The 17,577-nt window shown below is 45.5% G+C and overlaps 2 protein-coding genes across 3 annotated transcripts in view; one reads left to right on the top strand and one right to left on the bottom strand.

Annotated features, from left to right (window-relative positions):
- LOC135817339 (low-density lipoprotein receptor-related protein 8-like) overlaps window positions 1–6,740 on the top strand; it is a 55,014-nt gene extending 48,274 nt beyond the window's left edge. For both annotated transcript variants that reach the window (XM_065330509.1, XM_065330508.1), the window contains exon 13: window positions 6,405–6,740. In XM_065330509.1, the coding sequence (XP_065186581.1) occupies window positions 6,405–6,490 (86 nt within the window). In that variant the 3' untranslated portion in view covers window positions 6,491–6,740. The remainder of the gene's footprint in view (window positions 1–6,404) is intronic.
- Window positions 6,741–13,665: 6,925 nt separating this feature from the next.
- LOC135817337 (small ribosomal subunit protein eS1-like) lies at window positions 13,666–16,082 on the bottom strand. Its single transcript, XM_065330507.1, has 6 exons — window positions 15,963–16,082; window positions 15,737–15,840; window positions 15,464–15,654; window positions 14,689–14,903; window positions 14,343–14,452; window positions 13,666–13,817 (listed from the first exon to the last, which is right to left on the bottom strand). The coding sequence occupies exons 1-6, from the start codon at window positions 16,019–16,021 to the stop codon at window positions 13,711–13,713; spliced, it is 786 nt and encodes a 261-aa protein (XP_065186579.1). The 5' UTR covers window positions 16,022–16,082; the 3' UTR covers window positions 13,666–13,710.
- Window positions 16,083–17,577: the final 1,495 nt, after the last annotated feature.

Below are 17,577 nucleotides of genomic sequence, written 5' to 3'. Positions count from 1 at the left end.
CTCAAGATTCGCCCAATCGTCTCGGGATCAGGCGGCATTTTCGAAAGACTCGGTTGGATCCTCCATTTCATCTTCAAGCCATTGCTGCTTAACGTGAGCGCCCACATCAGCAGCACGCGGGACCTAATAGCCCAATTTACGAGCAACGAAAACAAACTGAAGAAGAAAATCCCCATCTCATTCGACGTGATCTCGCTGTACACAAACATTGGCATTGAAGAAGGAATCAGCACCGTCCTCGAATACGCGAATCGCTTCAAAATCAATACCTACTCCCTCACACCGGTCGACCTAAAAGAGCTACTCGGTCTGATTCTATGTAACAACGTGTTCCAACACCCAACCCTTGGAACATTCAAACAGACAAGGGGATTGGCGATGGGCAGCAGACTGAGCGGCACAATAGCCATCATCGTCATGGACCGCTTTGAACAGCGCCACATTTACAGAAACATCTCGCCGCCGTTGCCAGTATTCGTTTGCTATGTAGACGACTCGGGAACCGCAGTTGACACTCCTGCGGAAGCACGGTCTCTACTGACCAAACTCAACGGAAAACACCCGACAATCAAGTTTGAACTGGAGTTGCCGGACGAAGATGGTTTCCTACCAATCCTGGATATCAGACTAAAGATTCTTCCCGACGGCAAAGTCACACACAAGCTCTACGTAAAAGAAGCAAACAGAGGAATAACACTACACGCAGATTCCCACCATCCAACGGCGGTTAAGATGGCGGTCATTAACAATGAATACAAACGAGCACAAGACAACAGCACGCCTGAGTTTGCGGAGGAAGCCAGACGCCTCATCTCAGATAAACTTGCAGCGAACGGCTATTCTGCAGAACACATCATCAAAGCGCGAGCCCGAAGAAGCAACACAAGTAAACAAACAAAAGGGAAACAACTGGTATTTAGAATACCGTACATCTCCGACAAGGTTAACGGCCAAGTACGACAGGCACTTAAGAAAAACGGCATAACGGCACGCCTCATTAACCCTCGACCCCCAACCATCCAAGAACTCACGAAGAAAAAATTAGAACCGGAAAAATGCAGAATGCCCGAATGCCCTATGTTCAGGAAGAAATGCACCTGCAGATTTGCCGTGTGCGAAGCTACATGCCACCTTTGTCATGAGAGATACGTCGGCTCGACTGGGAGGCAAGTGCACACCCGGGCCCAAGAGCACACAAATGCTGCAAAATCTCATGACAAGAAGTCTGCATTCGGTGTGCACTACGCTAGGGAACACCCGAACGCCACCCCAGAGATTATGTACGAGATTGCTCAGCTCACGGAGAGGGATGAACTGAGGCTCCGGATCCGTGAGGCATATGCCATTCGCGACAAGAAACCTACTATCAACAGAAGAAAAGAAGATATGGGAACTGGATTCTTGGCATAGCTTGCCTACCACCATCCACTATCTGCCAACCCATCCAAAAATCTTCGCAATAGAAGAAGAACACCCGCACCCGGTGCTCTCTCCCGCCTTTCTCTTTTTCGCACGCACACACACACACACACACACACACACACCTCTTGCCAATTCTACCCACCACATACACCAACACCTATTGCTGATCCACCATTTATCAACCCGACACTTCCATTACGCCACTCCACCTTCTACGCACACCAACACCTTCTACCAACCTACACTTCTACCCCAAGGGTGTACCTCCTTCCACCTGTATCGACCCGCACCTAACCTTCACCATTAACTTAGATATATGTATTTCCCACCTTCACCTTCTCACCTCATATCACCACCATCACTCCCTATTAACCCGTGCCACCACCCATAGCCCTCCATTCTTTATCCACTGACGATGTTGTTCAGAACAACGAAACGTCTGGAGAAGTATCGTAAATATTTCTATCGTTATTAAATTTTATCAAATATACCACTCTTTGGTCTAGAAAGAATACTTTTTTGATATTACAATGAGAGTGAATAATCAACGGCTTGTCCACCAACTCTTTGCTACACAGTACACTACACTGCAGGCAGTCAAAGTTGTTGCGCAATCTAACTGTTAGCTGCATGTACACAGAAGCTCCTACTACGTACTACAGTAAAACCTGTGACTACCGACCACCCCTTGGTGCCAGCAAAAGCGGTCTTTAGTAGCAGGTGGTCTTTAGTTAGAGGTTTGCACCACGCGACCATATATGGATCCCATTATATGTATATCAAAATGCAGCTAATACAAATCCCCAAGACTTGCGCAATGCCATTCTTATTTCAGGTCAAACAACACTTGGAGAGAAAGACGGGGAGATGGAGAGAGGCAGAGAGAGAGGAAGATTATTTTTTGCGGACATCAAATTTGGCTCCTACTTCTGAAGCCAGGAGTCAAACGTTCCCTGTGGAAATTTTTTCTTTTGCGCTGGGCTTCAAATGTGTTCATGCGATCAATCGTACTGACTGTCCTTGTTGCGACTTCTCGATTGCTTGAACGCGACCCTTCAGCATCAGGACCTTGCGGTGCTGCTTTGTTTTTGGATTCCTTTATGCCATCGTCGATTCGTCTGTATGACTAGGGTGACAGAGCCGCTCAGTCTTCGTTTCTCCTCCGAGTAGTAAACGTCTTGGAGAGCGCTTTCGATGCGCTCTCCAAGACGTTTCCAATCATGTCTATTCTTGACAGAGCTTGAAATTCTGACAGGTGTAGTGCAGTCCACACCGACTCCACAGTCAAAATGACCTGCGTTCATTTCTTCAGCTGTGGTATCGAAAGATTCCTTTCAGGACCACGGAAAATCATCAAAATTAATTTCAAGAAGGAGCTTCGAGCAACATTTTGATTTCTTACACTGCGGTCGCTAGTTACGGGTCAAAAATCGTCTTTGGGACAAGAAAAGGCGGTCGCTGGTCGCGTTCAGCAGGTAGTCGCTAGTCACAGTGAATTTTGAATGTGAGACCGTCCGTGCCTGGCGAAGTGGTCGGTAGTACCAGGCTGGTCGCTAGTCACGGTGCCGGTCTTTAGTTACAGGTTTTACTGTACTTGCTAACTTTGGATGCTATTTTACACGGTCTATTGGTCGATTTTAGTATGACCAAATTGACAAACTCTTGTTCCCTTGCTTTCTTCTTTCTTGTTTCTTCTTTACTTTCTTTGCCTTCCGAGTGTGTATGTAATACTCTTTCCTGACGATTATTTGTAAAGCTACAAAGTGAGTGCTTCGACTTAAGTTTGAGTGTGATTGATTCTGGTGCCAGCTTCTACGGTCTAGTAAACTTTTTTCTATATTTTTCGGTTATTTCCTATTTTTTTCCACCTCTCGCATACGATTTGAGATTTTCGGGTGACGAGAAACATAGAAATAAAAACGTGTGGCCTTATAGTTATACGAAAAGGAATATTACTGCAGCACTAGAGAATAAAGTGGGAATAACAACAGCAGCAAAAGAAAATGGTGGTATGCATCACAAATCAACTACACTCATACCTCATTTATCCGGGAAGTCCGGGACCGGGCACTGCCCGTTACAGGTCCTCCCTCATTATAACGAGTCCGGTTAGTACATAAACCCCGTTAGTAAATAGAAATCTGAAATCCCCTGGCGAAACGTGGTCTATACAACTGTTTACAGGTCCGGTTACAACATGATCCGTTAGTACATAAAATTCGTTATAACGACCCTTTGCCCAGGTCCCTGGAGTGCCAAACCCTCAGTATAAGATAATACTGACCATGCAGGACCAAGGCAAAAACACGTAGGATAAAGCAGAAAGACGAAACGTAATATACAATTTATCTATGTATTTGCGAATATGGATGATCCTTTTCATCCAAGGAAGAGTTATGTTGGAGATTTTCAATTATCTTATAACGAGTTGAAGCATCGATAATTTATGTTGTATCGAGGGTAGCCCCGGTAAGTACGAAGTAGTGCCTATTTCACCTTTAGCTGTAAGTCCTGCTACAAGATAAGTCTCGTTTTAGTGCACTCGCACATGTTGTCCAGGCGTCAGGGGCCCAGCCTCCCTGCCCATCCGACCCGCCACACACAACAACGAAACTGAACTAAGAGTTCTTCATAATTTCTTGACAAGACGGAGACGGACAGAGAAGAAGACCGGACACGACGAGGTAAACTGATAACTGAAGAACAAGACTAACATTTATGGCAGCATATGAGCATGCGCGCAACAAAACACAACGCATGACAATGACGTAACCGTTACTTGGTTCATGTACAAACTGTACATGCAACCAAACCCGTCCAACATAGCCAAAACGGCAAAAGCAGAACGCAAAACAAACCAAAATAAACAAAAGGGACCACAACAAAAATGAGCCATGAAAAGTCTTTCTACTGATACACAACACTCGTTATAAGTTAACTTTTTCGATTGCCCAGAGATTATCTACTAACGAGGGAGGACCTGTACTTCGGAATGTTCGTAACTTCGAATCACATACATTTTGATGGGGAAAGGCCATAGATATGGCATATGGTGTCACTATTTTTTTTGGCTGTGCCTATGGCTGAATGTGCTTGTAGATGGTAAGTTGTGATAGTGCGGCCTCGAACCTGCAGAACCAGAGAATTCCCAGTATTACGGAGGATTAGCAAGACGAAATTCGCGTTCGCGTTCGCAAACATTTTTCAGTTCGCGAACTGGATTGCGAACTTTCGCATTTTTCGTTCGGAAAAGTAGTCGGAACACGAATCGTGGATTCGTGTCAGGGCAGTCATAAATTTACCACGCTGTACTGCCTACGTCGTGTCAACATCATGCATGTGCGAATTCTGTTTGCTAATCCTTCTCATAACGCGAATTCCGTCACTGAGTTCAACTTTCTTTGGAGAGCGAACGCGAACGCGAATTTCGTCTTGCTAATCCTCCGTATTATCCTGTGCTGCGTGTTACCAAAATGCTGTGCATTGTGCACAAAGTGCTGAAGAGTGAGGGCCCTTTGTATTACTCATGGGTTAATTGATCTTTCCAGAAGAAGAAAAAGTTGATGGTTTGCTTCTTCCTGGGTTCTTCTCTATTGTCCGAGGGTGTACAGGTGAAATAGTAAATTGTTCTCTCCCTGGCCCCCGCCACACAGCAACACACCGTTCAGTTAGCTTCAATACTAGTATTCACTTGTCAATAATAAACGGTGAGGGCACAGGAGGAGAAAGACGAAAATGGACACGGGAAAAGAAAACGGAAAAAGACAAGAAGAATCAACAAAGAACAAGCAGTAATAAACCGACGACAAATCGGGACAACCAATCAGGGACTAATACGTACAGAACACATGACCAAGACCAAGACAACCAGACCACGGACGAATCACACATGACTCTCATTCCCAGACCAAACTAGCACTGCGCATGTACAGCATTCACTTGACAGTCACTCTCACACAGACGGAAGCAGATCCTCACACTCTGACAACGCGTACTCTTGCATGCACCACATACCATAAACGTCACACATCACACCATACTCGCACGTACACCTACACTTAGACCATAATATATGACATCAGACACTGAACTCCACAAGATTAAGACAAGGACCAAATACAACGACATGCGTAAATCATAGTCGTAATACAAATTCGCAACACAGGCATGCAGTTCTGTCATCGGGCATGTAACTAACTTTCTACAGGCATGCAGTCATGTGACTTGTGTACAGGCATGCAGTCATGTGACTTGTGTACAGGCTAGGCCTAGCCCAAATTTGCCGGCAATTCTTCCAGCAAAATATCGAATTTTCCAACGAAAAGAAATTGCTGGCAAATTCCGAGCAAAATATCGAATTTACAGAGGATCCGGGTGTGTTTTGGTAATTTTATTCAAATTTCGTTGGTTTCATTGGGCCAACGTCGTGCTGAAATAGCTCGTGCAGGTTGTCAGGGGTACATAAATTTGAAATCATGCTCCAAAATCCGTAATACTGACACCATTATAAGTTTTGCTTTCCTCATCAGAGTCACCATCCACTTTTACCAAAGTAGACGGTTCATTCGAAGCCATTTTTGCCACAAAGCAGGAGCAAAATGGAGCAAAATATCGGAAACGAAAGGCAATGCCAAGCAAAATATGGAAAGTGATCGGGCAAAATTTGCCGGCAAAATATCGAAGCGCCCCGAGCAAATTTGGGCTAGGCCTAGTACAGGCATGCAGTCATGTGACTTGTGTACAGGCATGCAGTCATGTGACTTGTGTACAGGCATGCAGTCATGTGACTTGTGTACAGGCATGCAGTCATGTGACTTGCTTTCAGGCATGCAGTCATGTGACATGTATACAAACAGGCAGTCATGTGACATACAGGCATGCAGCCCTATGGCTATGACCTGCTATCCTGACAGGATTGTGTGCATTGGTGCTCACCTGTTCCTTTGCCGTCCATGCATGTTTTGTTGTGCTCCGTTGCTCAGACTCCTCCAACACCACCACCACCGTGACCATCATCATTGCCGTCGTCATGTCTGTGATGTTGCAGGCCTCCTGGTTAATACTATAATATGGCATTGTACTATTATAGTATACTGTAAAAGCCATTATTCTAACTCTGGCGCATATATAACGATTTCCCTAAATTGACTAGTTTACGTGTACCAAAGGTAACGATTCTCACTCATTCTCAACGCTCAATAGGACAATAGGACAGTATATGTATCGATTTCTGTATAACGATCTCTATTTTAGCAACAGATTTCTCCTCGTTAACTCGTTAGAGTTAGCACACAGAAAAATGGACCAAGGAACTACAAGTTTCGCTATAATGTCTACTAACACCACCAGTTACTAAACAATCAGCTCCTGTGATAACATTGCACGACACTGACCGACGGTACTGACGTTCTACAACTAACTGGCTAACAGCTCTAGCACACATTGGATGCTCACTCCAACAGCCCTCCAACTTGGAGGTTCTAAGTAAATTAGTTATAGAAATAACATAAGGAGGGGAAGATGAGCGCAACCAAGATAAGCACGAGCTGAAAGTCTCAGCTGTGAAGGACGTTGGCGGATGTTCATGCATGTCGATGATACTGGCAAGACCATTGGACAACACAGTCAAACCACGATTCAAGGACGCAAAGCAACATTCCACACAACTTGTGTGGCTCAAAAGATGCGAAGATCAATAAAAGGGGAAGCTATGCGAACAGGAATCATGCTAAACCGAACGCCTCAGTAAAACAGCGCTGTACTTCGACTATGACAATTTAGATGGACAATAAGCAGCGGTAACAAGCAGCAGTTTCACACGACAATCGTTTCGCCGTATAGATATGGACGGCTCATCAGTTGGAAGGCTGTTGGAGTGCGCATCCAAGATGTGCTAGAGCTGTTAGCCGGTTAGTTGTAGAACGTCAGTACTGTCGGTCAGTGTCGTGCAATGTTATCGCATGAGCTGATTGTAAAAGTAACTGGTGGTGTTAGTGGACATTATAGCGTAACTTGTACCGTACTGGCAATATATGTTGCCGCAGTGAGGCCATGAAGCGTTACATTGGCACATGTTTGCCGCACGCAGGGCGTTACATGCAAAGTCGCACAGGAGCCGTTACACAGGTTTCTATATTGCCGCAGTCCTTTTTTTTGCCACGCGGTACACGTGCTTTCACAGTTTTCAGCCTTTGCAGTGCAAACTGCAATGAAAAGATCGCCGCACCCCGCCTGACGCGCGTTACGAACGCAACGAAAATTTGTCGCACTAGCCTGGTCGCGCGTTACGCCGCACCCCCCTGCGTTACGCGTTACGCGGCAACATATATTGCCAGTACGGTAGTTCCTTGGTCCATTCTTCTTTTGAGAAGAAGTTTTGGCTCTTGTGTGGCTTCCACGGTATTCATTGTTATTACCTGACGATGGCCAAGTGCCGAAACGTTGTACTATATTGGAATGGTTCAGATTTGCAGAGAATTGTGGAATGGGTGAGTTCACCCAATTGTGTAAATACATTTTTCTTTTGTATAAATTAATCCTTGGCTCTCCATCCGAGTCTATAGCATACTGGGACAACATTTGTATGTGTATCTGTTGTACTTCAGAAGTATGTGTATCTGTTTTGTTTCCTTTCTCTGTGTTTTGTGTTCCTGGTTCCTGGTCTTTAGTTTTTGTCTTTGTTAGTGCTTTGGTTTGACCAGTAATAATGTAATAATAATAATGTCCCAGAACATAACGTTGGCGACGAAGATGAACTAACTTAGGGACCATCGCAAAAGTTCGCAGAAGCCCCTGAAACGAAGAGCATACGTTTGGGGGGGGAGGGAGTCGTGTCGAAAATCGCAAACCGGGCTTCAATTCAAAAAAGTATTGACGACATGTAGGAGCTGATAGATTAGCATGCCATCACAGCCGGCGTAGATCGCTTGTCAGGACGCGTAGTCCATTCATGCAACTGCGCGTGTCGCCTAGCTGGCTGCCTGTACACTGTGTGTAGTCTAGTACCAAGAGTCCATAAAACGCGTGGTTTATGGACTCTTGCTAGTAGTACTAGTACTAGCAGGGGTTCATAGGGTTTATGAACCCCTGCTGTGTAGTATATTATAATAATAATTATTATTATGTGTGCAGCATCCAAGTGAAATAATGAAGCCCATATTGTGACTGTCGTTTCGTTTGAGGGGGGTCAGGCCCGAAACTCACGGTCTTCGTTTCGGGGGCTTCTGCGAACTTTTGCGATGGTCCCTTAGAATAGCAAAGAGTACACAACCCCCAAGAGTGTGCAACTGCCTGCACAACCTCTAATGCTCTATGCTGTGCTGCGACGGCAGAACTTCACGTCACGTGATATGGTTCAAAAGGTTACGCTGGCAAACAGTGCAAAGTGACCACAAGAGATAGCCTAAAAGCAAGGTTGTGCACAACCCTGTATCTATCATGCACAGAGTGCAAAAAATGTGTACGGGTTCACGTGATGTGAAGTTCTGCCGCTGCAGACCCCATAGCTGGAGGTGCATACTCTTGGGAGTTATGTACTCTTGGCAAGAGTAGAATACCCTTGCTCTTGGTAATAGCAAGAGTCCGCAATCCCCCGGGGGGGGGGGGGTATGTACTCTTGGTAATAGTTATAGATAACCCGAGTAGGCCTCAGTGACAATGGCGCTCACAGGAGTAGGCCTGGTTTGGGAGCCGTTCGATCTCGAGGGTCTTGCCCATGAAGTTTCGGCAAGATGGCGCAGGTGGAAAAGTTCATTTCAGGACTATGTGGATGGGCAGAACATAACATCCGCGAAGAGACAGAGGAGTTGTGTTTGGCTGTGTTTGTGTTTTTAAGAACGGCGGTGTTGGTTTTCTGGCATCTTGTGGGATACATATGATCCAGTACGGATTGTTTCTAAGAACATGATATCAAAACACAGCCAGATTGCTGGAAAATAGGAACGTCCCAGGCTAACCCCCTGGAAACTACGTTCTTGGGCGCACGACTCTACTGTAGGTAAATTTGCCTGTTTGTTCTTCGACTCTAAATAAACAAATAACAACAACAAAGATGAGGAACGAGAGAGCTTGGAAGCTCAGGGCCCTACGCTATGCTTTTTTTGCCTAGCTCATCATGCATGTTATTAGAACTGATGGAAATGTTTATCCATTGATTGGCTACACCATTGTATTATTATTATTATTATTATAGACAACACCTCATGGCATGAGAAGAAAATCAGCCAGTACGGGAGATGTGGGTGTTAACCAACCATGGTGAATAAAAGAAGAAAAGTAATGGTCAAGACGGAGAAGCATGGGCGGGACAGGTGATGGTGAATCTAGTGAGCAGATTTAAATGCGTCCAGGGTACCGGCATTGCGCGTAGTAGCGGGCAGCGCAAGCCAAGCAGAGTAAGCAACAAAGAGTGGAGAGCGTACAAGGGAGGACGTTTTAGCCAAGCGCAAGCCAAGCAGAGTAAGCAACAAAGAGTGGAGAGCGTACAAGGGAGGACGTTTTAGCCAAGGGGAGGGCAACAGAGCATCTTGTCTGGGAGCCATCTGTTCTTTTTTCGTCAGGCAACCAAAATTTGCCGCAGTCTGACCAGGCCCTAAGGAACCGGTTTTGGAACCGCCAGCTGAAAAGAATCGGGTACCCGTTCCGTCAAATTTCGACCCGAAACTCGAAAAATCTCGTTCTTGTACAAATACATGTACACGTGACGGTCCAGGGTATATTCTAGGACAAATTTCCAACCGGTTACGGTCCAATGAAGAGTCGGGGGGTGCGGGGTCACCCCGGAATTTTTTTTCAAAATACAACCCAAATATGGCACTCGACAGCAATTTAACAGATTTCTTGGTGCTGGAGTACAAACTCGTGACCCTAGTACCAGCCCACGCGGCTTCGCTGGAAGTATCCGTCCAGAAAAAAGCGTTTGACCATTCACAGCTCCATTCACCCACAGAAAAGTACGGGCGGTTGGAACTGATTTGTAACTTTTCAACCGGTCGCCAACAATTTCAACCGGTCGAAAACCGGTTGGGGCGGTTCTAGAAAATTCCCTGACGTCAAGTCTACTCAAGATTTTAAATGTCTTACCTTGCGATCCCCACTCTTCCAAAGAGTTCTCTTCTTCGCACTTGACTCTCCGATGTCTCATTTTTGCTCGTAAAAATGTTTTTCTAAAAAATAATTGTCGCGAACGCATTTTGTCGGTCTGGAGAGAAGAGTGCATGGAACCGATACCCGAACCGTGGGAAACAATGCTGGCATTCGGGTACCCGAACATGAAAAACCTGGAGCCGTTTCACCCCTAGGTCAAAGTGACCATGGTGACCCGTACACATTTTGAAGAATGCTCCGAGTTTGGTACCCTTTCCACAAAAATGTGCTCTGTTTCTGGAGTACTGTTTGGTTGGCATGAGGCTGCTCTATGTGCACCAGCTGTTCGATCCTGTTCTAGACCGTACCAACCAAACACACCCTTGATTGAAAGAACAGTACCGTAACATCCCACCAGAGCGCCCCTACCTCCTCGACGCTTCGGGTGGGGAGGGGCGGATGGGCGAGTCCTACTTGCCGCATTCAGTACTGTACATGAAAAAGTACTCACCCTGCGAAAACTGTTCATGCATCTCGTACACCGACCAAAGGTCAAGAGCCAGGAGTCGTACAAACCCGTCAAAACTCAGGGTTTGTGCGATCCCTGGTCAAGAGGGTGGGCACTGTTGCGTACATTTCCAATGGGGTCGAGCACGCGTCTGCAGTACAGTACGGCATCACAAGACTGTGACAGAGTCATACGAGGATCACGTCCCTGACAAGAAGTCAGGGAGGGGCGGATGGGAAAGACTCTCTGGCGGGATTTTACGGTACTACTATTGAGTGCACATTTAGTTTTATTCCCATAGCTATGCAAAAGACGTTACTTCAGTAACGTCTGGCGCTAGCCAGGGTCCACACAGCTTTAATTCCGTGTTTGTTTGTGCCGTCGGCATGCCTGGCGCTATCCCGTATCGTACCGTCCAAGACAGCTGGCCACAATATTCAAATAGGGCTTTCAAATGCAAGATCATAACGTGAAGCAACGTGGAAGAATGAGTATGTATGTGAACAAGAGTACCGTATTTCCGCAAATAAAAGGCCGTCCTCGTATACAACGCCTTCCTCGTATACAAGGCCGGGGCAGGGGGGCGATTGAAAAATAAAAGACCGTCTCCGATTAGAAGACCGGGCCTACTAAATGAGTCTTTGTTCTTGTGTTAAAAATAGAAGAACGTGCTCAAACTGTGTGGCGAGAAATAGAAGACCGGGTCAAACTGGGTTGAAAGAATAAAAGACCGTCCTCGATTATAAGGCCGGGTTAGGACGAGGTTGAAAAAATAGTAGACCCCCAAACCGTGATTTTTCACGATTCTGCGGTGAAAACTGTGAATTCCGCGGGATAAAAAAAAAGAATTCCGCGGATTTTACCGCGGCCGCGGAATCGCGGATTCCTGGAGGGGGGTGATATCATCACGGAGGAAACTTCCTGTGAGCAGGTTACCGCTTCAATAACTGCAGTTGTTGCACAGTTTGTCCCATCCAAAGTTCTGGAAACGAGGCCTCCCAATCCGGTATGGTGGACGCCTGAATGCACCCAGACCGAGAGGGAGAAGGAGAAGCGCTGGTGCGACCGGAGAAAACACCCTTATGACCCAACACTTCAGCAGGTACTGTAAGACATGTTATTATAACGAGTCGCAAATTTAACGATTGTCCAAAATTCATAAGTTAACGAGAAGATATGTTAACGATCTTGCAGTATTCTGCCATATCCACACACAGCATATATGAAGCAGTACGGCCTCGACGGATCTTATTATAACGAAGAAATGTCATCCGTTAAAACGTATTCACCAATTCCGTGACAGCCCTTTCTATGCCTATGCCTATGGGGTACGCCGATGGCGAAAACTCATATCACGTGGTGCAGCGTCGCAGTTGCACGTTTCCAGCCCGTTTTAGCGAGCAGCATACTCCTAAAAAAAGCACTCTGACAAAAACCCACTGCGGGTACAGCATAGTAGAGTCGCGCGCTGAAGAACGTGGAGCCCAAGAACGTCCAGCCTGAAATTCTAAGAACGGCGGTGTTGGTTATCTGGCAGCTTGTGGGATACGTATCATCCAGTACGGATGGTTTCTAAGAACGTGCTATAACTAAGAACGCAGCCAGATTGTTGAAAAATAAGAACGTCCCAGGCTAACCCCTCGGAAACAACGTTCTTGGGCACGCGACTACTGTAATCCCCGGTATGCAAATCCCCAGCATGATCATGGCAGAAACTCGGATTGCACGCACGCTATCCTTCGTTTGTACGTAGTGCGCACGTATCTGAGACGCGCGATGTGAGTTTTCGCAGCCGGAGACCCATATGCAGAGTTGCACACACTGCGGGGGGGGGGGGGGGGGGGGTTATACTCTGGATGCGAAGTGTATCAGGAGAATGAATGCAGAGCGATAGTGCAGGTTCGAATCCTAGGTTATGTCTTGAAAAACAAAATAGGAGAAATGAAAAAATTATATTTAACATCCCTATGCTTTTTTGCCCAGGTCATTAAGGTGGTAAACATGCTTGATGAGCTAGCCAAAGCATACTGTATAAGCAGAACATTTCGTCGGTCAATAATTTCGTCAAACTCCAAAGAAAGGGAGTTCGTCCGGTTGTAAATTCCGTCCATGGATCATAAGAGTGTACTGTAAGACATGTATATATAACGAGGAAGCAAATCTAACGTTTTAACGGATGACATTTCTTCGTTATAATAAGATCCGTTGAAGCCGTACTGCTTCATATATGCTGTGTGTGGATATGGCAGAATACTGCAAGATCGTTATTAACATATCTTCTCGTTAACCTATGAATTTTGGACAATCGTTATAACAACATGTCTTACAGTATTGAAAAGCTGGACAAATCAATAGTAGTCCAGGGTTTAATTTAGTCCAACAGCTCGTTGGACGAAAAAGACGAAATTAAATTCCAGACGAATGTTTCTGCTTGTACAGTAGCATAGGGCCCTGAGCTTCCAAGTTCTCTCATTCATTGCATTATTACGAGTATTGTCCCCACGTCGCCTTTTTACAAACTTAACTCTGCTGATTGTTTCTCTTTCGCAACACACCAGCCTGTAACGCCACTAACACAATTAAAGGTGGGATTTAACAGAACTCAACATGAACCCAACACACATACCACCACACGTCAGAGGGCACAGAACTTGTCCTGGAGCATCAGATTTTATTGGATAAAACAAGTGGTTGCCTCATACTTCAGCTTGTACGGGGGGCTCGTAGTTGTCGCGGTCGACGGCAGCACCAGAGTCACCACCGGTGGTTGCAGACTCGCCATGGAGTTCCATAAGGCGGTTTACTGAAGAGAAAACAGGAAAAAAATTCAAAACTCCCATTCAAATCACAACCAGGAATACCACCAATTTTAGAGTGTAAACTGGGAACTAGAAAAATGACGCATCAAAACTCGTTGGAAGTCGTGGAGCCCTTTTTATGCACGGCTGACAGGTAATGGTCAGCAGTGCGAATAAAGCAATAGTTCCCACTCAAAGGGTAGTGGACTTTATAGGGTAGGCAGGTACTGACCACAGGTGTTGGCCTCGGATATGGGGCTGACAAGAGTCTACAAAGAAAACCAACTCCATAAAGGAACATTGGACAGAGCTATGGGATATGAAAAATCACATTGGCACATAGCAATAAAACTCAAGGCAGCCGAGTTGCAGGGTTTGTCATGATCTTATCAGAAAAACCGGATATAGAGATCAAACAGTCGACTAAGCCGCACGCTGGTTATTCAAGAAACCCCTCCTGGATAGGACATAAACCCCTGGGCAATAGAACTACAATTCAGGGAATGCGCGGATTTGTCATCCACACTCACCATCAAAGCGGGGCTTCTTCAGAACCTTGACCTTGCGGATGAAGACGTTGTGAAGGGGGTAGATAGACTGGCATGCCTTCTCAATGTCACGGCCGAAAGAGTCGGGGATGCTGTAAACAGGCACAGCAGAACATGCAGCACACCATACTTAGGTTTCATTTCCACAAACAGAAAGCACATTTCAATGACAAAGCACACACCATAGTGTTGGACTTACACATGGAAAAGAAACTGAGGTAATATCCAGTATACTACACTGATATATAACTAAAGTTGAAATTGGAAATCCTTGGGAATACAACAGTCACCAGAACAGACAACAAGGGTGACAGAAGATAATACTTACAGCTTGTTAACAACATCCTTAAGGTCAGCCTGCTGGACTTCCTTGGTCATGATGTCAACCATCTTGCGACGGATGGCACGGACCTGGGAAGACTGGGCATAGTTGGTCTTGCGCACCTGGGTCTTCGGGTGGGACTTGGCGGTGAAACCAATGCAGAAGAGACGGAGGGTGTACTCGTCGGTGGTCTTGACATCAACGTAAGCCTCAATCATGGTCTGAAAAGAAACACAAATAAGGACATGTATTAGGAATGAAAGATACAAACAATGGCCAAAATGCCTTTGTTCAAACATCACAAATTTGGCCAAATTGCACATTGAAGAAATGTCCAGGGACTGCTGCTGAGAAAATGCAGCAAATGAACCATACTGACACATTCGCAAATGCGCACATTTAATTATGGCAATAATAATTATGGGAAAGGAGTACTCCATGAAACTGAATTTGGCAAAAACTTCCAAGGACTTTACTCCAATGAAAAATGCAACTCCTGACATAATATTTTATTCTGAGCAAGATACCAGACGAGATACAGGAACGAATGCACTTCGCGCAGAAGCAAGATCAATCTTATCCTCAATATTCATTTTCAATAAAATATTTTTCAACTCCTATTGTTTCCGGTTGTAGACAAAAATATAGTGAGCTGAAATATCAATCATACACACTAAAAAATAGTTTGTTAAAATAGCCTGATGCTCAGACAGTTTCCTCCCAATTAGTGAAATTCGAACAAGCGCTATTATTAGAAATGGATGGCAAAAAAACAAATTACCTGCCATTTCTTGACCAACGAGCGGAGCTTGTCAGTGGTCATGTTCATGCCGTGGAAGTTAGTGAGGCAGTGTTTGCCACGGACATCCTCGCAGATAAGAGAGAACTTTCTGAAAGCAACCTCCTCTCCACCTTGCAAGTCAGCAAGCGATACATCGTATACACGACCCTTCAGACCATCAGATGCGATCTCTGTATAATACACGTACAAACAAACCTCCAGTCCATGGCCCAGGATTCACAACAGAACCAACACAGGCATCCACAAACGTACTTGTACCCTGGGTACGGGTGACCATGGTCTTGCCAATGTTTCGCTTCTCGAACATCGAGGGAGCTTTGACATCATACCATTCTTTCTTGGTAAAGGGATCAACACTAAAATGAACAAACACAAAATCCACACGAACTGTTCGAATCTGCTCCGGAACTCTCCACTTCTGCTACCAGCCCAAAGCTAAATTCTAAATGAATACGTCTCCATCTAAACAGCAACATACATCTTCTTCTTTGCTCCCTTCTTGCCCTTCGTGAGGCGCTTGTTCTTGCCGACCGCCATGGCTGAATCTATGCCAGGAAAAAAAGGTCGGCGCTATGTTGCGCTTGCGCATATATAGTCGAAATGGAGAATCAGGAACTCAGGAAAAAAATTGCATTGCTCGCAGTAGAGAATGCGCACAATAATGTCTTGACGTCATATTTTACACCTTTTCTGTACAGAGTCGCCAAAACAATAGTGTCCTTTGAGGAATCAAAATTGTTTCAGTTGTGGAGGCGGAATGAGGTTACTGCAACGTACGTAGTGTTCGCCTCACTTTCAAGGTGAAAGAACAATCTAAGTAGATTCGGATTCTGGTATTTAGTGAGGGTCAAGTCTTTGCCCCGTAGATCTACTGCCGTGTGGACTGGAGTGATTCGAACCATAATGCCTCTGTAAATTTTGTTTGAAGGACCACCAGGCACCACGCAAGACGAGCACGCACCAGCTGCTGGTCTGTTCTGTTCTAGTGTTGACTTTCGCTGAGGGCCTTTGACTGTCTTGGGCCTAGATGTTAGCCTGATAGTGATAGCCAATTCGAGATACATGCACAATGCGATCTTGAGGTTTGAAGTCTGATAAGTAGTTTGGTTGTCTGTTCACGCCACCTATCACAAGTGCTTTTTGTAGCAAAACCCTACATACCGGTATCATTATGTATGCATGATAAGATTTAGATTACTACCCATATTGCATTCATTTTGTTACCGATTAGTTTACGGAAGGGCTCACATCAGTACGTGTAGTCACGTCGCAGGCAGTATTTCAGCCAATTATATGGGCCATGATCAGTTCATTAATTTTTTGAACATGAATTTCTTTCCCACAGACTTTCAGTTTAGTACAATCCAGGTGCGTCACTCATGTGCACGCCGGGCGTTGCGCAGCCCTAGGGCTGCGAACACTAGGCTTCGAAATGATGGAAAGCGCAAACTAAGAGTGCCACGACCTGGATTCCATTGAGCAGGACTGTAGATCTACGAAGCAAAGACAGAAAGTGTTGCGTCCCCAAACCTGAAGCCAGTGAAGAAGGCAGGCGGTGCAGCTTTTCCTGTGCAATCATGTATATTGCTTACGTGTGTATTCAACGGCAGAAACTGACCTCAAAACAGCTCGCACACCGCAGTGAATGAGTGTCTACTATAGAATGATGTATTTTCAGTTACAAAAGCAACTGTGGGTGCAGAGCTATTGCCTGTAGACTTGCGTGTCGAACATTAGGGTGCGGTCTTAAATCCTCTCGGAAAAGTTGGAGACTCTGAAAAGTTCGAGAGCTGTTCTTATATTCTCTCCGACTTTTGGGAGGCTCTCCAAGCTTCAGAGGCGGTTGAAACTTGGAGATTCCCGCGGTTTGGGATCAGCGCATGCGAACTACGGCTAAAAGCCACGTGTTGATCATGAGTGTACGCATTTCCCTTTTCTAATACGCACATGTGCATACTACGTTCATAACTCAAGATCGCGGCCCCTTTGGCGCTTCATATTGCTTCACATGTGCAAAATATCTCCGAATTCTTCGAGACCCGTTCTTGAGTTATTCCAGTTTCTTCGACTTCTCTTTTCTTCTTCTCCTAGAA

The sequence above is a fragment of the Sycon ciliatum genome, chromosome 5 (assembly GCF_964019385.1).
Source record: "Sycon ciliatum chromosome 5, ocSycCili1.1, whole genome shotgun sequence".
In the NCBI taxonomy this organism is placed as follows: domain Eukaryota; kingdom Metazoa; phylum Porifera; class Calcarea; order Leucosolenida; family Sycettidae; genus Sycon; species Sycon ciliatum.
Note: the sequence above shows the minus strand (reverse complement) of the source record. Positions and strands in the feature narration are given on the sequence as shown.

Excerpts from the sequence above, each read along its gene's own strand:
- LOC135817337 (XM_065330507.1), bottom strand. The coding sequence starts at position 16,021 with ATGGCGGTCGGCAAGAACAAGCGCCTCACGAAGGGCAAGAAGGGAGCA. Across the intron at positions 15,841-15,962 it reads AAGGGAGCAAAGAAGAAGAT|TGTTGATCCCTTTACCAAGA; the intron begins GTATGTTGCTGT and ends TGTTCATTTTAG. Across the intron at positions 14,453-14,688 it reads AAGGATGTTGTTAACAAGCT|CATCCCCGACTCTTTCGGCC; the intron begins GTAAGTATTATC and ends GCCTGTTTACAG.